The sequence below is a fragment of the Saccopteryx leptura genome, chromosome 1 (genome assembly GCF_036850995.1).
Source record: "Saccopteryx leptura isolate mSacLep1 chromosome 1, mSacLep1_pri_phased_curated, whole genome shotgun sequence".
NCBI lineage: Eukaryota > Metazoa > Chordata > Mammalia > Chiroptera > Emballonuridae > Saccopteryx > Saccopteryx leptura.
In genome coordinates this window covers 272,024,089-272,049,312 of record NC_089503.1, presented here as the reverse complement: position 1 = coordinate 272,049,312, position 25,224 = coordinate 272,024,089, and the positions used below count along the sequence as shown (strand labels likewise).

At 53.8% G+C, this 25,224-nt stretch overlaps 1 protein-coding gene across 1 annotated transcript in view; it reads right to left on the bottom strand.

Annotated features, from left to right (window-relative positions):
• Positions 1 to 23,703: 23,703 nt before the first annotated feature.
• Positions 23,704 to 25,224, bottom strand: part of KRT80 (keratin 80) — a 22,394-nt gene continuing 20,873 nt past the window's right edge. Inside the window, exons 8-9 of the mRNA XM_066353657.1 lie at positions 25,009 to 25,064; positions 23,704 to 24,888 (exon numbers count right to left, since the gene is read on the bottom strand). Coding sequence (XP_066209754.1) covers positions 24,764 to 24,888; positions 25,009 to 25,064 — 181 coding nt within the window. The 3' untranslated portion in view covers positions 23,704 to 24,763. The remainder of the gene's footprint in view (positions 24,889 to 25,008; positions 25,065 to 25,224) is intronic.

The window sequence follows — 25,224 nt, the reverse complement described above, 5'->3', positions numbered from 1 at the left end:
GGTAAGAAGATGGAGGTCTGTGTACCAGGTGTCTGGGGAGAGATGGAGAGGGAGACAGTGGATGGACCAGACTCTGTGCCAGTCCCATCAGCCTGGAGGGCTGCTGTGGGGTCCCTTCGGAGGGCAAGAGTTTCCGGGGATTGGCACCAGGAGAAAGAGGAACCACATTTTTGAAGGCCTCTAAGATTCTGGGCCTACAGTGTGGTCCCAGGGCCTGGAGAGCAGGGTACTTAGAGGGGGAACCATTGCCCTCCATGCTTCTTCTGCAGCACCCTACTGAAGACCATACACGGCTTTGAGGTCTGAGCACTCAGCTGGCCACGGGTGGGAGACGAGCGCACTCTGCATAGCAGAGTTTTCATAGAGGACACTGTCCGCTGAGGCATGGTGTCTTCACGTGCTCCTGCTGTGTGCACAGCAGCATTCCGGAAGGTCCCTGGAAGTAACTGGAGGTGCTTTCAGGCAACAGCATGAGGCCCTGCTGCATGCAGGTGCCCCTCTAATTTGGAGACTGATGTCAACATGGCTAGTTTTCACCTACAGGCTGATGAGGCCACGTTAGCGCAGTACCTCGCACTTAGTACATGCTCAGTGAATGCAAGTTAATATCATCTGTGTCTTCAGTGCGTTCTTAGGAGGGCCCTTCAGGGGACTGAGGCCAAGTGGGGAGAGGACGAACAGGTAATGGCAAGTGCAGGGCAAGAAGGAAGGGACCTTAGAAGCTGCTTATTCACATTAAGCCCATTTTGAGCAGATATTTATCTAAGGATGGGCTCTGAAGCCAGAGGGGAACGGCGCTGTAATGCGCACAGAGTAGATCCATTTTCAGCTGGTCCCTATTGGATGTTGCTCACGTCCCTCAAGGTCAATGTGTCCAAGATGAGTCCTTCAGCTGCCTTCCCAGATGTGTCTCACCTGTGACTCCAGCCTTCTCACCGTCTGTCCGATGCCAGAAATCTGGGAGTCTATTTCATTCTTTCTTTTCCGGCCCTGGCCTAATTCATCACCAAGTCCAAGGCCAAAACCATCTGCCTCTGGCTCTGCGGCTCCTCCCTTTACATTTGTGCTCATGTGGCCCCAGGCCTGCCCTTTCCTCTTCTCTGCCCCTGGTTTACCTCTCTAACTTGGCCTCATGAAGAAGATGCAGAAATGGTGAGGCGGGCAAGGGGCCTGCAGGACTCCTCTTAATGGCCTGGGGCCTGGATTGGGTCCCCATGCCTTGCCTGTCTCACACTGGTCAGCTGGGGGCGCTCCTGCCCCACAGAATCCTTCACCCCACACCAAGTATTGGGAGGAGCCTCTAGAGCCTCGTTGGGAGTGTGCCATCCCAGCCTGTCTGACCGGTCTGGGTGTGGGCTGAGAGGCCCGATGGGGGTAGGGAAGAGGGTGTGTGGGTGCAGGGCACGGTGTGTGAGGCTTTGGGTGCTGGGTTTGTGCATGTGGGTTGGAGGCTGTGTGTCTAGGTTGTGAGACTGGGTAGACATTGGTCCTCTGCCTTATAGGTTGTGGTGGAGGTGCCCTTGGGTTTTAGTTGACTCCCAGCCCCCACACTTGACCCCTCAGTATGGTTACAAGGACTTAGGTGACAGTCCAGCATTGGTCCTTCCCCGGGGAACCTTACCCCTGCCATCTTAGGGAAGGTCCTCAGTTCTTTGGAGGTGGACTTTGAGGTCTAATTCCCACTTGACCACTTGGGCAATCATCCTGTTGTAACCTGAATGTCCTTGTCAGTAAAATGGGGACCATAGCGCCAATGCCACAAGGCTGTCAAGAGGACTAGAGCTAATATATGTGGGAAGTACTCAGCCCCTGGCTGCCACCAAATGGCCTGAAGACAGCTGGGGAGGGATGGCGTTGTCAGGCAAGACCACCACGACATCATAACCCCACCTCCTGCCCACTGTGCCAGGCATTGAGAGTTGTGCCCAGGTAGTTTGTGAGCTCGGATCCTGGAGATCAGGTCAGGGTTGGCAAAGAGCTGCCACAGAGCTGCAGGACAGGGGAAGTGGAAAGACCGTCAGAGACAGAGCACAGTAGTCTGGGCTTTAGAGAAGGGGAATTCCCCTCTGATGGAGGAGGGAACCTGCAAAGACCTCTTGAGGATGTGGGAGCCATGATTGGGCTAGTGCTTAAAGACCAGGGAGGAATTCCTTCCTGCCGGAAAGGGGAGGGGAGGGTGCTGCAGGCCACGGGCAGCCCGGAAAGGGGAGGGAGGGTGCTGCAGGCCACGGGCAGCCCGGAAAGGGGAGGGAGGGTGCTGCAGGCCACGGGCAGCCCGGAAAGGGGAGGGGAGGGTGCTGCAGGCCACGGGCAGCCCGGAAAGGGGAGGGGAGGGTGCTGCAGGCCACGGGCAGCCCGGAAAGGGGAGGGAGGGTGCTGCAGGCCACGGGCAGCCCGGAAAGGGGAGGGGAGGGTGCTGCAGGCCACGGGCAGCCCGGAAAGGGGAGGGGAGGGTGCTGCAGGCCACGGGCAGCCCGGAAAGGGGAGGGGAGGGTGCTGCAGGCCACGGGCAGCCCAGCAGAGCCAGGAGGCGGAAGCTGCAGGGCCTCTGCAGAGCGTCGTTGGCCCCTGTGGCCAGGGCAGGGGCTGGGTGGACAGCAGCAGCGTCTGGCTGCTGGGGTGGGTTGGCACACTGTGGGGGTCCGTGACTGATGGGGTGAGACCTGCAGTGAATCCATAGGCAGCAGGCACCTGTGAGAAGTGACTGAATAGAGCTGACCTTTGGGAAGACTCTGGGCTGTGGAGCCCAGAGGGCTGGGTCCCTCTGCTCAGCATGGGGGCTGGCGGGGAGGGGCAGGGCCAGAGCCAAGGAGACCAGCTAGGTGAAATGGGGTGAAGTGGTCCCAGACAAGAGGGTCTTGGGCCTGGACCTGGCTGGCGCCTGGGATGGAGAGGAGGAAAACCTACTTCTCCTCTTGGACTATTGTAAGGAATCAGGGTAGATGACTGGAAGAACTTCCTGGGCCCAGGTCTGGGGAAGCCCTGGCCCAGGGGCTAGCCCTGCCCCACCTGTCCTTGAGTCCCTTGCCTCTCCCTAACCTCCACTGCCTCTGGATCCCCATCCACTTCTAGGGGCTTCTGGGGTAAGCCCTGGACTGGCCAAGGCCTGTGGTGGGTCAAGGGAGCCTATGTCCTGATCCTACTGGGTGATATGTGATATGCTGTGACCCCTTGGTGTCTCCCTTGCCTACTGTGGGGGGTGGGGGCCTAGAGCTCCTGACTATCCCACTCCACGGTTCGGTCCAGGAGTTCTCACAGGAAAGTGGCAGCTGGATAAAGGAAGGACCCATTCAGGATTGTCCTGCTACTGTGGGAGCAGGGTCTTGGGTGGGAGGCAGGTGTGTGTGTGTGTGTGTGTGTGTGTGTGTGTGTGTGTGTGAGAGAGAGAGAGAGAGAGAGAGAGAGAGAGAGAGAGAGAGAGAGAAGGCTGTGCAGGCCTGAGGAGTTCAGGCCTGCGGAGTTCGGGTGCTTGGGCCTGCCTAAGAGAGGTCCTGGGGAACCTTGCAGCAGACACTGCAGTGTGAAGGCCTCAGGCTGGGATGAAGTAGAGATTGTCCCATCTAGCTGCTGTGGCCACCTGGGAGCTTGGAGCCCAGGTGGGGAGGGTGCTGAACTTGTTTACCTGGGTGGCAGGTCCTGGCTCGTTGGGAACGCAGGCTGGACCTGGGGGAAGGAGAAGGAGGCTAATGCTGGCCAGCCAGCCCTGCTCCCTCTTCTCCCACTGGGTCTGGCCAGGGCAGAGGGTTGAGGCTGCTGAGAAGGGGTGCTGGGTTTCCCTGGCAGTGTTGGCATAAGCTCTGGGGGCCTGGCTTTGATTCATTCCGTCCTTGAGGTGCAGGCACCCCAAAGCCTGGGTAGAGAAGCGGCATCTTGACCTGGTAGGCACAGTGGGCACCTGAACTGCTCTGGGCTGCAGAACAGACAGGCTAGGGCAGGCCCAGAATCTGAATGACCCCCAGAGACTTAGCCCGCGGTCCTCGGGAGTCTTGGCTGCATGGGCTGGTGCTGGCAGTGTATCTGCTGTTTTCACCTGGGGGGGCCTAACCTGATGCCAACCCCCCTGCCCTTCTAATTTTCAATCTGAGTCTGAGGGTGTGGGATCTGCCCCACTGCCCTGGGTCCAAGCCCAGCCTGATCCTGATTGTCAGATGGTAGCCACCTTGTGGGCACAATATGGGCACTTGGGGTAGAAATGGGGAGTCTGAGTGCTTAGGGTTGGTTTGGTGATGAAGGTAGAGGCAGGGTGTGGGGTGCCACTGGGATAGCGGCTAGGGATTAGGGCTAGGGTAGGGCCTGGGAAGGCTAGGGTTGGAGGAATGTAGGGGACTTGGGGCAGGACTGGGGCTGACATTGCAGTTTTGAGCAAAAGCCTGGTCTGAAGGTGGTTGCAGGCCAGGGCTGGGGTTCTGGATGGAGTAGGGCTTAGGCATAGGCATAGGGAAGCACGCAGGTTTAGGGTAGAGTGGAGGTATGGTTTAGATTTGGGGTTAGGGTTGGGGTTAGGGCAGTGTCAGATCTGGAGATGGTTTAGGGGTGGAGGGGCAGGCATGGGCTGACACGGGCACAGTTCAGGTGTAGGCTAGGTCAGGTCAGGGTCAGGTTTCTGTGTTAGGATTAGGTATATGGTTGGTTTATTGAGAGTTTAGGGGACTTGACTGTCTGCCTGGTGGTGTCCCTGCTGGGTCTGTCTTCTTCCTCTCTTGGTGAGCTGCTCTCAGCCTTGGCTGGAGACTGGGTCCTCTGGCCCCAGGTGGTGGTAGCCCCTCCTCTACTCTCTGGGCTCCGGCTGAGGCTTGAGGGAATGGCACTCTGCAGCCGAGCCCCAGGCTTTCTCAGGCCTAGGTGTTAGCTGAAGCAGGGCCCCCATTTCACAGTGGACTGGACCTGGGGCTTGGGGTTCCTCCTTGGCAGTGAAATCAGTCCAGCCCCCCCCCCCCCTTACTATCTACCCTCCTGCCAGAGCCTCCTCTCTCATGCTGGGCACTTGTCTTGGAAGCTCGTCTTCTTCTTTGAGCCCCTACTGGTGGAGAGCTGAGCAGGGGGAGTCCCAGCCGCTCTCCTGACAAACCCCACTCCCAGGTTCAGCTGGGGATACGGGGCCTGCTCTTCTGCAGAGAGGCCACTGGAAGGCCTGATCGTCTCGCTTTGTCATGATTCCCACACACGGTAGGGCCAGGCTTGGGGCTCCAGGGCCAGGGTTGTCTTCACAGCATGTCCCTGACCCAGACTGACCGAGGCTATTGGTCTTATGGAAAGCCTCTCCCTTGTCCTCCGTTTCCCTGCCTCTGCATCCAGCCTCCCCAGAAAGCCGGCCTTGTGGGCCCAGGCCTGTGGCTCCGCAGGAGCTGAAACTCTGCTGCCTGGGTTGAGTTAGAGACTGGGGACCCAGTAGTGGGCTGGTGGTTCTGGTCTTGGCCTGAGACCTCCAGGCTTCCGTAGGTCCAATTTCTGTTTCTCAGCCGTCTGCACCCAGGCATGCTGCTGGTGGTCACTGTGAGGGGCTGCCTCCTCGCTACCATGTAGGAGGGGACTGAGGGGGCCTTCACAGTCCTTTGGGGTCGGAGTGGCCTGGAAGGCATAGGGGCACCTGGCTAGGTGTGTCTGCATGTGACTCAAGCTAAATGTCGAGGCCCTGAGCCGGTGGCTTTGTTCTCCCACTGGCCAGGTAGGTGCGTGCCACAGCTCTGAGTCACCAGGATGTGGCCCAGCCAGCCTGGCGGCACCCCAGCCACACAAACAACCACATGCACAGACAGCCACGTACTGGGGTCAGGGCATGGCAGCCTGGGAGCACAGGAGTCTGCCTGGTCAGGGTACTGTCCTCGGTGGGCTTTTGGGGGTGCTCTGAGCCCTTCTCAAGTGTTCCTTGGTGACCGATGACCCTGTGTCCCTAGAGCACCTCGTGTTAGGGTCTGGAGGAGCTGCATGGGGTGTGGTACCTGCAGACACAGTCAGAGACCCTGAGGTCTTGCAGGCCCAGTGTGCTTCCATTCAAACCACCAACCAAGGGGACCCTTAAAACAACTCTGGGAGGAGACTACCACTCTCACTTTAAAAATGAGGAACCCAGGGCCTAGGGAGGCTAAGAGTTGCCTATAGTCAGCCAGATGATCTGTGGCTAGCCAGTCTTAGACCTCCTTATCAGGCGTTCACTATGGCCTGCCCTGTGCCAGGTGTGGGAACATCAGTGATGGTGGCCTGGCCCTTGCCCTATATTTTGGTCCAGCTCATCACTGGGACCCCTTCAATGATACCCCTCATTCAGAGTTGGGCAGGGGACCCACAAGATTGGGGCAAATGAGCAGCCCTGCTGCGACTTCCCGTCACTGGGCCGGGGCACTAGGCCCTTCCACACCAGAGAGGATGGAGACAGACATGGCGCAGCTGTCCTCACTGTCCTCAGGGAATGACAGAAAATGGCTTTCCACATGACCACCAGACCTTCTATACAAGAGGCTGTGTGCATGTTGTGTATAAGTGTGTGTATGCCATGTATGAATATATGTGAGTGATATGTTTATGTTGTATGAGTGCATATGTGTGTCATGTATGAGTATGGTATGTGTGTATATCATGTACAAGTGTGTGTATGAGTATGTGTGTGCACATATGTGGTATGTATATGCATGTATACTGTATGTATGTGTATGAGTGTATGTTATATACAAGTATGTGTATGAGTGTGTATGTTGGCGTGACTGTGTGCATGTATGTTGTACGTCATGCATGATGAGTGTGGAGGGGCAGGAGAGCCAGACTGGCTGGGAACCGGTAAGGGTAAGGCAAAGCGCAGGTGAAGGGCATGTGGTCCTGTCCCCGCACACGCTGCTGAGTGAGTTTGGCAGAGAGGTTTGACAGCACTGTGCGGCACCTCTTGCGGGCACACAGAGGAAGTGGATAGCCCCTCTCACAGGGCAAGGATGGAGAACCAGGAGCCCTGGTTCCCAGGCCAGGCTTGAGTCTTCAAAAGCCGCTGTAGGCTGTAGCCTCCAACAGACCAATGGCTACTTCTGACCCTCCTGTGCAGACAGGGCCACTCTGATGCAGTTGGGTGGGTAAGTAGGGTACAGCTTTGAGAGCTGATCCCAGCCCTCCTCTCGCAACTCCACCCAGTGCTTTGTCAGAGCTGTTTGAGGGAGAGGAGAAAGCACCTTATAAGGTAACAAATGCCATTGGCCAGGTGGAGAGGTAGGTTACCTCCCTGCCTCCAGGCCTCCCTGCCCTGCCCAGGCATAACAGTGGCATCTGTGCTATCCCAGCCCTGGCCTTGAGCCCAGCAGCACCGTCCCACTCACCCTTACCTCATGGAGCCCCTGCTGCCCACTCCACACCTGGGTGGGGGCACCTGGCATGGGGCAGGCCTGGCCCTCCCCACCTGGAAGGCAGCAGATGCGGCCAGGGCTTCGAAGAGGAAGCTTGGTGGCTGTGTGATCTTGGCTAAGTGAGCACTCCTTTCGCTATCCAGTTTCCTCTTTTGTACAATGAGGGGCGAGTGGGCTCAAAGCTGTGATTTCACCTGGATCCTAGGCCCCAAGGAGGGTCTCAGATACTTTACAGGCCCAGGCCACACCAGCCACAGCCAGGCGCAGCCCTGGGCCCTTTCTCCAAGCCCGGGAACTCCCCTCCCCGCCCCACGGGGCTCTCTAGGCGAGGGCCCACCCTCTCTGCCCATCCTCTCTGTTCCAAGGGAGCTGGGCTCCAGGACAGTATTCCCAGTCAGTTTTCCAGGCAGGGAAGCCTGGCTCAGTGTGCTTACTTCCAAGAAATGGGTGTTCAGCCCCTTAGACCTGTCTCCTTGCCTGGAACACCTCTGCCCCCCTTTCCTACCTGATGCCTCCCTTGAGAAGCTGGCCTTCCCTTGGGAGCACCCCCCCCCCCGTTTGTATGACCATGCTCCCCCAGCCTCTGTTTGTATTGTCTCATATGCAGAGGCGGATTGAGGTTGGTTGAGGCCCAGGCACAGAAGAAAATATTGAGCCCCTTAAAAAAGAGGGACAGGGAAAATAAAAATGCATGTTAACCGTATTTTAAAATAAATAAAAAAATATTATGTACTATTAATGTTAAAATTGCACATACAAAACCAAACTTGGTGTCATTAGAAAACAGTGTCAAGTGGGGGTTTTCGGGGCCCTTCAGAAGTCGGGGCCCAGGGTGTGTGCCCACTGTGAAATCTGCCTCCGCCCATGTAGTCATCCTGAGTGCGCCAGATACACTCTCTTGGAATTTCAACCCAGAAATAAACGTACTGACTCGACACTTTTAAAGCGTTTTTCAAACATTATCTAATTTGACCCTTGCAACAGCCCTTCTACCAGGACATGTTGGCAAGTGAACTTAACGGAGGTTTAACAGCATAGTAAGTCAGAGGTGGGCCTGGAGACAGCCTATGGACCTCTTGTGGGCATAGTGAAGGAAGGGAACATTTTTTCCTGTTGGTCATAGAAATACAGGAGTCAGGCATGACCCTGCATATTATCTAGTCTGTTGTGGAGCATGGGAACTGAGAGCATGCCCTGAGGTAGCACTAGAGCCCAGGACTCCTGACCCCCAGTCCTGCCCCATTTTGTAGGGGCAGACTGAATGTTTCTCCCCTCACTCCCCATCTGTCTGGGCCTGGGGCTGGGCCTGATGGGTGCTGGGTCCTGCTTGGTGAGTGCACCTGGATTGCCCAGCTGGGAGAGAATGGCGTGTGGGTGAGGGCAGGTGCTGAGCCTGTCCTGATGGAGGAACCTGGCCCTGGGCCCCTTTCTCTCACCACCCTCTGTTCTTGTGCAGGAGCTCCTGATCTGACTACTCCCAGCATAATAATTGTACAGAGCTTTTCCAGGGAGCTGACAAAGCAACTTCTGCTGTGTTAAGAAAACAAGGCCAAACACTGAGAATGGCTGAGTCGTCCTCTTTCATTCCCAGCCTCCCCTGCATGGAGCAACCTGCCTAAGTGCAGAAAGGACCCTTCTTGAAGCCCCTGTCGTGGTACTTCTTCTTTAAATTCCTGGGAATCAGGGAACTCCTCAGTCTCTGGTCAATTTGGAATTCAGGAATTCAGACAGTTCCAGCAGAAAGTCTTATCTATTGCCTAGCTCTAGTCTCTCCTCTCGTCTTGTCCACTGGAGGCTGCAGACTGCCCAGTGCTCAGGCCACAGGAAATTGGAGGTCAGGATTGCAAGTGCCCTCATACTCTCCTCTACCTGCATCTACTAGTTAGTTCATACACTTAGTGAGCACTTACTGTATATAAAACATTGCGACCCTGAAGAAAACCTCAGGTTGCATTCTGAACTCCCATGGGGATGCCCTTCTTCATACCCTTCCCCAATCTGCTGGCTCTGTCCTGCCCTCCACCCCAATACTTTATGCATGCTCCCCTCTCCAGGAAGTGCTGCCTGCTGCCCCAGATTCTGTCTTTGACTCTACATCTGAGCTGGTTTCCAGCATCTTCTCTGTGTCCTGCACTAGCCTGTGTTCCCAGTGCCTTGAGCAGTGCCTGATGAGAGCTGGTGCTTAAGTGTCTGTTTTGTGCTTGTTAAGGACAGCCCTTCAAGTGTGTGCGAAGGTCATGGTCAGCTGACTCTTCCTGACTTTCCAAATGGGAAACTCTAGGGTAGACCCTGTAGGTCCAAGCCACAGGGACCTTTGGTTCATAGTGCTCTAATGGGGGCATCTGAATAGCTGTGAACTTGGACTATCTGTCTCTCTTGGTCTGTAGTTTGATGCTAGGCCTGGAGAGGGCTAGAGGGAGGAGGAGGCTGCCAGGCCTATTCATAGATCAGCCCCTTCTCCAGGCCACTGATTTTTCTGGGCCTGGACCAGGATACAACAGGGGGTTTTAGAAGCCAGAAGGGCCAGAATGGGAGATAGATGGTGTGTGGTTCTTCCTGGATCCTGGGCTCAGAGTGGGGCTGAGAACAGGCTCACAGTCTGTGAGCAACTACTAGTTAGTTCATACACTTAGTGAGCACTTACTGTATATAAAACATTGTGACCCTGAAGGAATAGAGCTCATTGTGAAATGAATAAGACAGGGCCCATCCTGAATCCCCAGATGGGCAGATGGACATGACCTTAGGAATAGCCTCTTCCAACCAACTCAGAGACCTGGGGCTTAGAGAAGAACATGTGTTGCTCTGGGCCACATGGTGGTACATGCTGGCTGGAACTAGAGTCCATGTTCCTTCCCCAGCACCAGGCTGTCCACAGGACTGCCTGAGTACTGGGCGCGGTGGTGGGGAAGGAGGCCCTGGCCGGGGCGAGGACAGGTGGTGTGCCCAGTGCTTTGAAGCACAATCAATCGCCAGTGATAGGGACCCAGACAGGAAGCCCACAGAAGCCCACACCTAGGAGTGTGGAGTTACTGACAGGAGCAAAGGGTATGTAATGTGTGTGTGAGGGTGTGAGGCAGGAGCCGAGCAGGGTTTTTGTTCTGGGCAGCGGTGTTAAGTGTGTGAATGGTTATAAAGCAGGAAGACCAGGGTAGTGCTGCATAAGCATTTTGCTGTTGACACTTTGAGGGGTTTTAGAGTAGGCAAGTGAAGGTTGGGTAGACATGCTAGGCTGGGTTGTGGGCAGGAGGAGGGGTAGGCATCAGTATAGCATGACAGGTGGGCTTGGAGGGTGTAAGGAGCTCAGAGTCAGGGAGAGTAGGAGGCTCCAGTTCTGCCCACTTCTTGAGCAAGGGCAGTCCAGAAACTAGGGGCCACTTCTGTGGCCTGGCTTCAGGCTGTGCAAAAGATGTGGCTGGCGTGGTGGGGGTGTTGAGGGTTTGGCTCACAGCCTTGGCAGGTCAAAGATGGTAGAGGGCTTCTACAAGGCTCTCTGGCTTTGCCCTTCTGCAGTACCTCCCGCCCCAAGCACAAGCAGGGGGTGTTTGATCAGTGCCTGGCGAAGCGTCTCAGGGTTGTCATTGCGGCCACCTTCTCGGGACTTGCAACAACCAGCGGCAGCCGGCAGGGGGCGGTGCCCGACCGGCTTTGTGGGCTCCTCCTCCTCTAGCCCAGGCGGGGCGCCTAGGAATGCGGTGGGGCTTAGATGTGGCGGCGCCGCCCGCGTTAGTCTCGTCCGGTCTGGGCGGCCCCGAGCAGCTTCCCTGCCCGGGCATGCCGGCCCGCGGGCGGGCGGGCGGGCCGGTGGACACCAGGTATGTACTCTGAAGGTGTAGAGGCTTCCGAGCCCCGCCCCGGCCCGGCGCCACACCCGGCCCCGCCCCGTCTGGGTGCTGTTGGAATGGGCTCGGAATTCCAGAGTTTCGGGGTCCAGGGGACCCTCCGCGGGCAGCAGCATGACACACACCTGTCTGTTGGTGGATGGCTTGGCGGGGAGAGGCGGCAGGCCCTTAGCCTCAGTTCCAGTGGCCTTTCACCTGTCCTGCTGGAGGCAGTGGGAACTATGCTGGAGTTCCAGCTCTGGGACTCAGTTTCCTCACCTGCTAAAGGAAGGCGATGAGCCCGTCTTCCAGTACTGTTGTGAGTGCTGACCCCGGGGAGAGGCTCATGAACAGTGGCCCAGGACAGTGCCCTTGCCCACCTCTGCCATTATACTAGCAGCTCTCCCAGGTCAAGGCTCCTCAGAAGGGGCCTCATGGTCTCCCCCAACCCACCCATAGCTGGGGATGGCTCTCAAGTGAGGGTGGGCAAGCAGAGTGGGTGAGAAGTGAAACGCAAGCTTTGACTGTGCTAGTAACAGGCTGCAACTCTCCAGCCTGCTGCCTCTGAGTGGAACAGGAGGCACAGGGAGCCTGGAGGGGTGGGAGCAGGCTCAGCCCTCGCTGTCTGCGATCTGTCCCTTGGTTAGCAGGGCCAAGAGGCGGCAGTGGAGAGACACATTCCTGGCTGGGAGAGAGAGACTCAGACTGTGAGGGGCAGTCTCTGGCAGCATGGGGCGATGGGAGTCAGGGAGATCACAACTCCATTTTCACTTGACAGGTAAACTGAGCCTCAATTTCTCCCAGCGAATTCATGGCAGAGGCAGAAACAGAACTAGGGCCTCTGACTCCCAGTCCAGTCCTCTGTCTCTGTTTCCTTACCAACATTTTTGGGGTTAATTTTTTTTTAATTTTTATTTATTTATTTATTTATTTATTTATTGTATTTTTCTGAAGTTGGAAATGTGGAGGCAGTCAGACAGACTCCCGCGTGCGCCCAACCAGGATCCACCCGGCATGCCCACCAGGGGGCGATGCTCTGCCCACCTGGGGCGTCGCTCTGCCACAATCAGAGCCATTCTAGTGCCTGAGGCAGAGGCCACAGAGCCATCCTCAGTGCCCGGTCAATCTTTGCTCCAATGGAGCCTTGGCTGCGGGAGGGGAAGAGAGAGACAGAGAGGAAGGAGGGGGGGAGGGGGGGGAGAAGCAGATGGGCGCTTATCCTGTGTGCCCTGGCCGGGAATCGAACCCGGGACTCCCGCACGCCAAGCTGACGCTCCACCACTGAGCCAACCGGCCAGGGCCCATTTTTGGGATTAATTTAAAACTAAAAACCTGTAATGGTGGAGAGGGTGTGGGTCTCAGAATATGTCCAGGGTCCCTTTTCCCAAACACAAGCTTGTCTGTCATCACACCAGTGACCGTCTCATTCTAGTCATAGTCTAGGCTCTAGAAGGTCCAGGAAGAGCCCTGTCTGGCCAGTGTTAATCCTGTCAACCTTACAGTTGGCCCTGGGAGGAAGTCTTGCGCCTGCTCCTCCTCCCACGGAAGTCTATTCCAGGGTGTCAGTGCCCTCTTTTCCTTCCTACCTCACTAGATGGGTAGATTCCGGACACAGCGCAGAGGTCAGAGGGAGAGATTTGCTAGAACCCAGGCTGTTTCCAAAGAGGGTGGGGAGGGGTCGGTAGGCCCAGCATTTGGCTTAAAGCCCACTGTGTGGCTCAGAGCAAGGCCCTTCCTTTGAACCTCAGTTTCTCTGTAAAATGAGGCAGTAGGCTCCATTCATGAGCTGGGATGTCACCCCTGGGATTCCTGTGCTACCCTTTAAAGCCCCAAACCTGAGGCTTGAGGTGACCCTGACCTATTTTGGAGGGACCTGGACAAGGAAGGATCCAAGTGGTTGCAGTGGTTGCACCAGCTGCCTTTGAGCCAGTTTAGTTTCCAGAGGACAAAAGAAAGGGCTCTTATTGTCTGCTAAGTGTGGCAGCGGCTCCTGCCAGGTGCTCTCTGCCCACCTGAGGGCGAGGACAGGAAGGGGGAGAGTTCTGGATCATCCACTTGGGACCTGATAGATTGGGGTCGTGGTGACCGAAAGGCACACTTTTTTTTTTATCTTATTTTTATTAATTTTAATGCAGTAACATTGATAAATCAGGGTACATATGTTCCGAGAAAACATCTCCAGATTATTTTGACCTTTGATTATGTTGCATACCCCTCACTCAAAGTCAAATCATCCTCCATCACTTTCTATCTGGTTTTCTTTGTGCCCCTACCCTCCCCCCACTCCCTCAGCCCAAGTGTCTGTCAGAGGACGAGTGGATTAAAAAGCTTTGGTACATATATACTATGGAATACTACTCAGCCATAAGAAATGATGACATCGGATCATTTACAATAACATGGATGGACCTTGATAACATTATACGGAGTGAAATAAGTAAATCAGAAAAAAAACTAAGAACTATATGAACCAATGCATAGATGGGACGTAAAAATGAGACTCAGAGACATGGACAAGAATGTGATGGGCGAGGAACGAAAGGCACACTTTTAAGAGGCAACCTGCCCCGCAGCTGTGACTAATCCCAGGTAGTATCTAGAGTCAGTTTATCAGCCCACGTCGCACTCTCCCTCCAGGCCCAGGCACTGGGGTGGCCATTCGAGGGGGTGGCTGAGGGGGCCGGGTTTTGTGAAGGGACTTTGGGTCCTAGGGAGAGGAGGCCAGGGGGATATTGGTGGACTTCCTTTTGCCAGGAGGCCGTGGGGGTGTGTGCATATGGGGCAGGGTACAGTGGGCCTGTGGTACCCCCACCTCTCATCCTGCCAGAGCATAGTCTCAGCAGCCTTGGGCTTGTGGGGAGATGGAGTTGGGGAGGAGGCTGTCAGGGCCACTGGAGAGCTCCCAGGAGAACCCCTGGGCCCCTCCAGTCTGAGGGAGGGGCCCCTAAAGCACCCCCAACTCACTGCAGGTATGGTAAGCCTATGGTAGCTTGGAGGGTGTGTCCCTAAGTCCTCCATTTTGTACCCCAATGTCTGTGGCTAAGAAGAAGAGAGAAGACAGCGGGAATGCAGGAATCCTGGCCAGGCCCTGTCCCAACAGGCTGGGCTGGGAGGGCTGGGCTCCCGTGTGGGCCCATGTGCTTGTCAGCACGCCTGCAACTAAGCAGCCTGCACAAACAGCAGAAACACACTGAACAGCCTCTGTGCGCATGTGCGTATGTGTGCCTGTACTGGGGCCTTAGGCTCAGGGGACTCCTTCCTTGCCTCACACTGTGAACGGGAGCTGTTCTTGTTACTTTAGTGATGGGTACATGCAAGGCCTTAGGGTGGGGTTCTGTCTGCTGAGACTTGCTGAGCCCTTACTATGTATCAGACCTGACCCACTCATTAGCTTATTTAGTCCTGACAGCCTGATAGGCACGCTGATTACCCACATTTATAGTTAGGGAAACTGAGGCTCTAAAAAGTTGCACATTCCCAAGGTCATAGCAAGTGAATGGTTAAAGCAAAGTGAGGGTTTCAATTGAGGTAGCTCTGACTTCAGAATGTGGCTTTGCCCCTGGGCATGTGTGGATGTCTGTGACACGGGTGGAAGTGTGTGACGAGCGCATGTGAGCATTGACTGATCAGGGTGTGTGCAGATGTGGGCTTTCATGGTGCACCTGCATCGGTCTGTGTCTGTGGATGCCCGCTTGTAGGTGTGGATCGCTGTGCATCAATAGAGGTGTGCACCAGTGCTCACGTGTGAGCATGTGACACACTGTGCACATGTTGCATATTTGTGCATGTGTGTTTGCATGTACTCGACTGCAGTGTATCAGCATTAATGTGTGCACATGTTTTGTATGTGTGTACATGAATGTCTGCATATAGCTGCGTGCCTGTGTACGGGCCTCTCCAAAGGCTGACCCGGCTCTCCAGCTCTCTCCCTTCCGTCCCCTTCTCAGGCTCCCGACTGAGCACATGAATCAGTGCCGTGGCCGGATGTGTGATGGGCTTGTAGAAGGCACTGGGGCCTTTGAGGATTTGATGAAAGGGCATTTTGGAGAGTAACAGGACTGACAGGTATGGAAGTTGAACAAGAGAAGGGCAGGTGGAATGACAGAGATTAAGACTGGGGGCAGGGACTGGTCTGGGTTTTCTTTAGCCCTCTCGCTGAGGCAGAGGCCCCACTGTAGACTGACCCAGAGAGCCCTGGTCCTGCCTGCCGCCTTCTCTACCCACCTGTCTCAAGGCTCAGCCCTGCCCCATGACTTAGGGGACGTCTCCAGGGAGCCTGCAGGAGAGTCCCAGGGTCCAGTGGACGTGTCTGTGCCCTGTCCCTACGTTTGTGTGTGGCAGGCAATCCCTCCTCAACCCCTGAGGGAACAGAGGGGTGAGAGTGACTCAAAATGGAAATCCTTTGTGGCTCATGGTGTACGGGAGATGGGTTGAGGCCAAACTCCTAGCCCTAGGAACCACCCATTGCACCGCCCCTTTACACTGTGTTCTATTGCTCCTGCTGGGCGTGGAGGTGCACACAGAGCTGTGGTCAGCAGGGGGCGCTCAGGGCCTGTGTTGCAGGCAGGCAAGCTAAGATTCTGGAAATTGGGGTTAACACACTGGTACAGACAGATTCACCTGCAGGTGAAGGTGGGAGTGGGGCAGGGACTTCGCACCAAGAAGGTCAGACACCCAGAGGGACAGATATACACACCGTCCTCCAGAGGGACAGATTTCCAACCCCGAACTAATGGACTCACAGATCTTCAGAAGGACAGGCACAAAAAGACAGTTCCCTCCTCCTCTGGAGCATTCTGGGCTGTTGTTTGAGGGGTCTGGGCGAGCTGGATGGGAGTAGGAGGGACCGTACTGACCTGAAAGGGTGTGCTAGGCCTTTGTGACCGCGAGAAGGGGTCAGGGGCCCTGGAGTCAGACAGGCTTGAGGTCTGATTCCAGCTCTCCCTTGGGGTTACCCTAGGCAAGTCACTCAACCTCTTCTGAAATGCAGGCAATGTCCGCTAGGGGCCCAGTGGAGGTGCTGACACACAGAGTGGCCGTGGAGGTCATTACAAGCTGCCCAAGCCTCTCACAGGTAAGCTTGCAGGTTTTTTAGCAAAAACAGGGGTGAGCAGAAGGTTTGCAGGTGTTTGGATGCAAAAAGACACGTAGATTATGATTATTACAATAACTTTATTAACTCTGTGTTTCTCATACTCACAACTGTAAACCTACCTTTGCCCACCCCTGTATTTAATGACCACTTACTAAGTGCCAGTCTTTTGAGGCACTGGGGATATAGTGATGAACAAGTCACATAGGGTGGCACCTGTCTTAAGGAGCTAACATTCTAATGAGAGGGGGAGGTGTCCTAGGACTTGTTGAACTGAAAACTACCCCCCCACACACACCCTTTGATTCTTTGAAATGGAAACAATGAGGTAAAAGAAAGACTAGCAGGGAAGGCCCTTTCTCTCTTCTCTTTCTTGTTAAGGCAGGGCTGGAAAAACCCCAGATCTTATTGTTCCGCTCTGGCCCTTTGCTTCTCGCTCACCACAGAAGTCAGATCCAGTAATGCTCCATTCCAAACCCTTCATCTTAGTCAAAGCTGGAGTCCAACAATGACCTACGATGCCTGGCCCAGTCTGGGCCCTGCCTCTGACTAGTGTCCTCCTCCCACAATCCCCTCTTCCCTCCAGAGCAGCCACCTGGCTCCTTGCGGGGCGTTTGCCTTTGCTGTTCTCTCTGCCTGAGTGTTCCTGCCCAGGCATCCACGTGGTCTTCTTCTTCACTTCCTCTTGGGTTTTGAGGAAATGTTTCTTTCTCAGTAAGGCTTTTCCTGACCTCACCCACCATGCCATGCATGGGTCTCTTTTCTTTTTCTCCATAGCACTTAGTATTGCCATCTGGCTGTATCTTGTATCATTGTGCATCATCTTTTTAAACGGGAGGATGTTTATTGTTTCTGAATAGGGGTTCCAGCAGGGGATTTGCAGGTGTTCCATATATCCTACCTGAGGCACATGTGCTTGCTGTTTACCTCCTGGAAGCTCACATGGGCCTTGGCCACCTCCTCAGAACAATCTTCCAGTCTTACAGCCCCAACTCTTCCCAGTAGGGGGAGACATTTTACTCCACCCAATCCCCTGCCCCCCTGTCTAAAACCCAGCCCCCTGGACCCTCATCCTGGGTTTGGGTAAGGCCCACTCTTAGCTCTAGAGGTGGTTGCCTTCTGTGTTCACTAGTCTCTAGAACACTTCAGCATTGCCCCGTTGTTCTTTATGCTTTCTTTTTTTTTTTTTTTCCATTTTTCTGAAGCTGGAAACAGGGAGAGACAGTCAGACAGACTCCCGCATGCGCCCGACCGGGATCCACCCGGCACGCCCACCAGGGGCGACACTCTGCCCACCAGGGGGCAATGCTCTGCCCATCCTGGGCGTCGCCATATTGCGACCAGAGCCACTCTAGCGCCTGAGGCAGAGGCCACAGAGCCATCCCCAGCGCCCGGGCTATCTTTGCTCCAATGGAGCCTCTGCTGCGGGAGGGGAAGAGAGAGACAGAGAGGAAGGCGCAGCGGAGGGGTGGAGAAGCAAATGGGCGCTTCTCCTATGTGCCCTGGCCGGGAATCGAACCTGGGTCCTCCGCACGCTAGGCCGACGCTCTACCGCTGAGCCAACCGGCCAGGGCTCTTTATGCTTTCAATACCACACTCTCAATTCCTTGCATCAGATGCCTTCTGTTTGAAATACCTGGCCTGGTTTGTCTTTTCCTAACTGGATACCAACTGGTACACTAGAGAAGGAAAAATCAACAAGACAAAGCAGGCTGTGCTAAGTGCTATGAAGAACACAATACAGGGTAATAATAAATAAAGTAGGAAATAAAAAGTCACGTGGAAGTTGTAGGGGGCTATTTTAGATGGGCAGGTCTCACTAAGGAGGTGACATTTGACCTGATAAATGAGGAGCCAGAGTCAGCGGCAGTGCTAAGCCTGCCCCTCCGGGGGGCTGGGGTGGGAGGGAAGGGGAGATGGCTCAGCGTGTGGCCCTAGCCCTGGAGGCACATCCCTGGAAGCCTCTGAGCTCTTAGTCCTGATATATGAGCTAAGAGTTTGGGGACAAGAGTTCTGGGTTTAGCACTTGGAAATGCATTTCCCGATCTTCTCTCTAGAAGACGGCAAACGTGTGAGCTTAGGCTCCTAAGTGCTGGTCTCGCAGCGTCTGGCAGAGGGCAGTGGTTGCCGGTGCATGCGTGCCTGGCCGGCACTGACCTTTCCCTAATGGAATGTGGGTGGTCAGCTTCCGCTGGGAGCCGGAGAGTTGGGCTACTTCCCATACCCTCTTTAATCCTCAGCTTCCTACAAATGAGTCTACGAGCTCTGGGCTCAACTGGAGGGGGTGGGGTGGGACAAGGTGCAGGTGAGCCTGGGCAGATAGTTGGACCTTCTTGTAAGCACTTCACTGGGATAAGGGGAAAGGCTCTCACAATTAGCATATTTGGTATGTTTGCTATTATTATTTTTAAGCACTTTGTCTGTGCCAGGCACTGTGCTAAATTCTTTCATTGTGCATTATCTCTTTAAAGCTTCACAACAGATCTCTGAGGCAGGTATTCTATCTCCTGGAGGTTGCCCAAGACCACACAGGTAGAAGCAGGCAGGCTTGTTGCCCAGGGAATTGAGGTGAGCAGGGAGGGGATCTACAGGAGCACTCATCTAACCCCCTTATTTTGCAGATGAAGAAACAGCTGCAGAGAGGGGGCCTACCTTGCTCAAGGTCCCACAGACAGCCCGTGGCTGCTGATCACAACAGAGGGGACTTTGGCTCAACAAGGGACCTGGAACAGGATCCTGGCCAGAAGCCAGAAGCTTCTAGCCCCTTCAAGGCAAAGACCCCATTGTACCCTTTACTTCTCCTACCCACTTCCTACTCTGCCTGGCACAGAGTGTAGCACAGGGCAGGTGCCCAAAGAGCCCTCCATGATGGGTGCTTTCATCACTCAGTAGCTGCAATCACCTGCCATTCATGCTTCACTCATTTAGACAGCATTTAGTAAGCACCGACTGCATGCTTGGCGCCCGGTTAGACACTGGAGTGCACCGTTGAATAAGACTCAGTCCCTGTACATAATTGGTTTATCTCCTGCTTGGGGCTTGGGGGTTATCCTACATTACTATACATGTTCCCATAGTTTTCCTCATTCTCAACTCAGGCTTCCTAAGCTGGTGTCTGTTAACTTGTAGCCTGCTGTCTGCCCAGGCTGGAGGCTGAGCAAGTCTGCTCCTCTCCCAGGCCATTTTCACTCCCTTCTTCTTCGCCAGACCTAACACTTGTCTTTCCAGGCTACCTCCCTGCCCTCCTCCAGGAAGTCCTTTTTAACTGAAGTCCCCAGCTGATCTGTAGGCCCCAGTGCTGAGGTCTTGAGATGGGCCCCGGTATCTCTGGTGTGTAGCTGTGTCTCTGTTTCTGTGTGGACCCTCTCCTGCCCCTCTCCCCCAACTTCCTCAGCCTCGAACTTCCCAAAGACAGGGACCACTTCCTTTCTAGCTGTTTTTCCTCAGGCCTAGATAGACCCAAAGAAGGAAGAGAAGGGGAGGCCGTGCAGTCAACCCCCAGCACGCAGAACCTCCTTTGGCTCTGGAGCCACTAGGGCACTGACTTGTCAGTCCTGGCCCAAGACCTCTGAGCCCTTATCTTTTAGGCTGATCTAGGGGGTGCAGGCAGAGCACAACCTATTGGGTAACTGCTCAACCCCATTGCCCTTTGTGCTTGAAGGTGGGGACTTCAGTCTCCACTTCACCTGGATTTGGTCATTTTTACTGCCCCTATGACAGGCAGTCTGCAGGTAAAAAAATAGTTTCATGGAACCAAAATGCTTCCTCTTACTTGCTGGGTGACCAGATTTACAGTGGTTAGCCTCTCTGGGCTTTAGCTAATGATACATGTTCTGCTCGTCTCACAGGTGGTTAGCAGGACCATAGATCAGGGAGAAAATCCCAAACCCAGGTAGGAGCGTATTTCTGTTGTGCTCAGAGCAGGGGTGGCACCCTGGGCCAAGAAGGAGTTCACTGAATCACTCCAGAGGGCAAGAGTGGGAAGGAGGAGGAAGGAAAGAGCTAGCACAAGGAGGGGGGAATCAAACTCCCAGCCTCCCAGAGAACTAACCAGGATCTGCCAGCAGGAGGGGGGCAGGAGAGTTTCCTTGTTTAGGTAGAAAAATTGTTGCTTCTTCCCTCCCTCCCTCTCCCTCCCCCCTCCCTCCCTCCCTCCCTCCCCCCCCCCTCCCTACCATTCTGCACAGTTAGTGCTTCTTCAATGTGTTAAGCATTGCATTAATACTGGGGATAAAAAGGTCAAGAAAGTAGGCCCTCACTTTCATGGGACATTAGGCTAGAAGACCTTATTTGGGGGGGGGGTACATCATTCATTCATTCTTTTATTCATTTTATATTTATTGAAAACCTACTATGGGCCAGGAACTGTGCAAAGCCCTGGGGATGTAAAAGAGTGAAGTCCCTGCCCCCAAGAAGTATAGAGTCTTCTGGGGATGGAAGTCACAAAAATAGGCAACTGAGGCACAGCTAGAGTAGAAGATTAGGAAGTCCAGTGCACAGAGATAAATGCTGAACAAATTCAATGTTTCCCTTAAGTGTCCAGAGTAGGGCCAGGCACAGCTCAGTATGTGTTCAATAAATGAGTCTGTGACTTGAATGACCCATGTTTGGATAAATTTCTAAATAACTTATGAGCCAAGGAATAAAATTATTTTAACTAAATGATAATAAAAATGCTACATATGAAAACGATAGGAAGCAGTCAAAGGGGTACTTAGAAGAAAATTTATGGTCTTCAGAGAATCTTTTTTTTTTTTTTTTTGTGACAGAGACAGAGATAGGGACAGACAGAAAGGAAGGGAAAGAGATGAGAAGCATTAATTCTTTTTTTTTTTTTTTTTTGTATTTTTCTGAAGCTGGAAATGGGGAGAGACAGACAGACTCCCGCATGCGCCCGACCGGGATCCACCCGGCACGCCCACCAGAGGCAACTCTGCCCCCCAGGGGGCGATGCTCTGCCCCTCCGGGGCTTTGCTCTGTTGTGACCAGAGTCACTCTAGCACCTGGGACAGAGGCCAAGGAGCCATTCCCAGAGCCCGGGCCATCTTTGCTCCAATGGAGCCTTGGCTGCGGGAGGGGAAGAGAGAGACAGAGAGGAAGGAGGGGGGAGTAGAGAAGCCAATGGGTGCTTCTCCTATGTGCCCTGGCCAGGAATCGAACCCGGGTCCCCCGCACGCCAGGCCGATGCTCTACCGCTGAGCCAACCGGCCAGGGCCGAGAAGCATTAATTCTTCATTGTGGCCTTAGTTGTTCATTGATTGCTTTCTCATATGTACCTTGACTGGGGGGCTACAGCAGAGCGAGTGACCCCTTGCTCAAGCCAGCGACCTTTGGGCTCAAGCCAGTGACCCTGAGTTCAAGCTGGTGAGCCCACGCTCAAGCTGGATGAGCCTGCGCTTAAGCTGGCAACTTCAGAATTTCGAACTCGGTGTCCCAGTCCAATGCTCTATCCACTGTGCCACCACCTGGTCAGGCCAGAGAATCTTATATTGAAAAAGAAAGATGGAAAATTGAAGTATTCAACTCAATAAGTGAGATAATAATAATAATAAATTCAAGAGAGTAGAAGAAATTAAAAAAATGTGTTATATGTTTTTGACTTTGAAATTTATATTCAGAAGTTCAAATTAGTATTCAGAAATTAGAATAGAAAACAAAGATAAAATAAGTAGAGAGCTGATCTTGGCTCCAGGCCCCTCCTGGATGGGAATGTGGTTTATCCATCCGTCTCCCCTGAGAGTTAAGAGAGCTGGCCGGAAGCCCATTTGCCTGTATTTGGTCTTCTAATGAGTGGGTTGTCTTTAATCCATATCTGCTGTAATAACAATAACAACATCACTAACAATCATTTACATTTGTTGAGCTGTTACAGTTCAGGGTGCTGGAAGCAAAACTTGTGTTATTACCAATGGGAATGAGCATAACTATCATCAAATCCTCAAATGCTCCATTAGAAGTAGGGAAGGTGTATGCTCCATTTTACAGATGAGGAAATAGATTAATTTTCCTGAGATCTCAATGCTTCAAATCCCCTTCTTTGCCACCAAGATTTCTGTCTTTGAAACACCTGTTCTTCCTTTGGTCTATCTGGCTCCTTCACACTCACTGAAAGCCCCCCTTTTCCCAGAAGCCTGCTCCAATTCCCAGGTTTCCTGCACAAGCTCCTCTTTTCTCTGACCTTCTTCACATGGCTAGGAAATCCAGAATAGCTATCTTGAGTAGATAGCTTCTCTCTCAAGCTGACTGTAAGCTTCCTAAGGAGAGATGGGGAACAACTGTGGTATCCTAGTGCAGCACTGGGCTTGGAGAAGGTCCTCAATCTTTGTTTGTTGATCTAGAATTTGATATGACAGGATTAGGCCTGTATCCATCAGAATATATTCTGGGCTATGCCAACCCCCACAGTTGTGTTTCATAATGAACCTGCCACCAGTTGGGGGAAGTCCTTGTGTCCATGCACACTAAGGTGACCACATGGTGCTGGACATGTCAGGAGGCACTGGGAATGTCGGTCAACACTGATACAGTCTCCTCGTAGGATGGTGGGGCTGGAGATATTTTGTGTCCAAGTTGCATTGGTCTGAAGGTGTAACTGGCCCCCTTTCCCCATAATTGAAGAATTCACAAAATTCTCTGGTCAACCTGTTTGACCAGTGAATGACCAGTCCCAAGATGGGAGATAAAAATAGACACAAAACTTTATCCATGAACAAATCTCAGTACTTTATTCATTCCTTGGCAGAGAGAAGGGGGTTTTGCCACAAGGTAGTCAGCCAGTTGGGTCGGGTGGCCTGGGATATGTGTTATCTATTCAAATAGTATATAGCACTGATCATGCAGAAGCAGGAAGGGAAGCAATAAGTTACAAGCCACATAAGTTATGAAAAAATAATATATATATTTTTATATATCTTGTATCCACACAGAGGATTTGCTCCCTTGGAAACCAATAAATAGGCAGAGAAAAAGCAGCAATCAGTACCCTTTTGGGACTTCAGGGATGAGTATATGTCTGAGTTCCCTCCAGCCTGAGAGAATCTGTAGCCCTTTAGTGCCCCCCGCAGGCCTGGAGGACCTTGAGCTCTTGAAGGAGCCAAGGCTTCCTGGAAAAGGAGATGAATGAATCAAAACTGGGGCTAGAGGAAGGGAGAAAAGAGGGAAGGAAAGTAGAAGGCTAGAACTGTAAAGATCCCTCTGCAATCTCCAAAGGTAAGAGCCAAGAGGAAAAAAGAGGAGTGCTCCTCCCAAGTCCCAAATCTGGCTGGATGCAGAATTTCTCTTTGGTTGTCATTGGGGCTCCCCAGCCAACCCCAAGGGCGCAGAAATTTCAGATCTCCCTGGACTGTGTCTTCACCATGGCCCGTTGGAGGCAGAGAAAGAGGAATGGAGGGAGGAGCGCAGAGCAGGAAGGAAAGAAAGCGCTCTCATCCCAAATGTACGGGGGTGGGGGGTGGGGGTGGGGTGGTGGTGTTCCTGGGCTCCTTAATGAATGCAGAGGAGGGCAGGGCCAGACTGTTTGGCCTGAGGGGGAGAAAACAGACCCTGAGAAAGGATTCATGGGAAATGGGACTGTGGTTTCACGGCAGGGGTGAGGCTAGAGGCCTGGTGCACCAAAGTCAGGTTTCAGGCTGGGAAGCTCCTGGGCAGGGGTGGAGGGGCAGAGAGCTGAGATCTCAGGTAGGGTGGTGAACCTCAGGATGGCAGGGAAGGGAAGGGAGTATCTGATTCTCCTGCTGGTTTCAGGCTGCCATCCAGCCTTCCCCAGGCAGATCACCATGGCAAGAATAGCTTCTGGAGAAGGGGCGGGGAGCTGCCTGTCCAGTTCTGATGGACCTGCTGGGAGGACTCCACAGGAGGAGGAAGGAGGCATAGGTGTCTGGGCTGATCTCAGAGGTCCAGGCTCAGGCCCCAAACACCCCGGAAGCCTCCTTCTCTCACTCCCTAATACTGTCAGGTCTCTTGGGAGCCCAGATGGTCACAGGAAAGCCAGGGGTGCCCAGCGCCCAGTGCCTCCCCTCAGGTACTCCAGATATGGGGTAGAGGGGCGAGCAGTCATGAGCAGTCCCTGGTCCATGGCTGGAGTGGATGAGTGAGGGCACCAGCCTTGGTGCAGAGGCTGAGGCAAGGCAAGGCTTGAGATGGGAGTTTAGGGCAAGGTTGGGCAAAAGGGTCAAAGGGACCTTGCTCAGAGCCCTCTGTTGGGGAGGAGTCTCAGAGGAGCAAGGAGGTGGAGATAAAACTGACCTTAATTCCAGTTTACCTAGTCAGGAAATCTGTGGCCAGAAGGTTGGAAGGGTGAGATTGTGAGATATTGATATGAAGTGGAGTGACTTTGAATAGCTGGTGGCAGTCCTGTCCCACTCTGGGCACCCACAGGAAAACACTCATTGTTTTGAGCTCTTCGCAGTTCAGAATCAGGTTTGCCTTCCCTCCCAACCTAGATAGAAGCTCCAAACTGCTTTCTTGAGTCTGACTTAAGTCTCTCCTGCTGTAGGGGTGTGACCTGGGGCTCCTGGAGTTTCACTGCATTACTCTGAGGCCTCTGATTCCTGCAAGAGGAACTTCTCTGACATTTCGGTGATTTTGATCACAGGGCTTCTGCTGTTTCTCTTCTTCCGAGAGGGAGCTCTTGCAAGGTGGGACTTGGAGGCAGCTATAGGGAACATAAGGAGCGGGGAAAAGAAGGGGCTGGAGGTTTGGGAGCCACTTAAAATGATGTTTTTAGGACTCCCGCACCCTGTACCCCTCTCCACCATGGGGCAGGTAGACTCACTGGTTCTGGATCTGGATTGCACAGCACTGACCATGGTGGCCGAAGACAAGTGCATCCTGGGAAAGGAGGGAAATGGTGAGATGTGAAGGGAGCCTGTGGCTTATGTTTCCCTGGGATTGGGAGGCAGAGGACAATTTTTGGTTGTCATTCTTAGCCCTGGGCTGCCCTCCTGTGATCTTGGCTGGCTAGCTTGTCCTCTCTGGGCCTCTGTCCCGT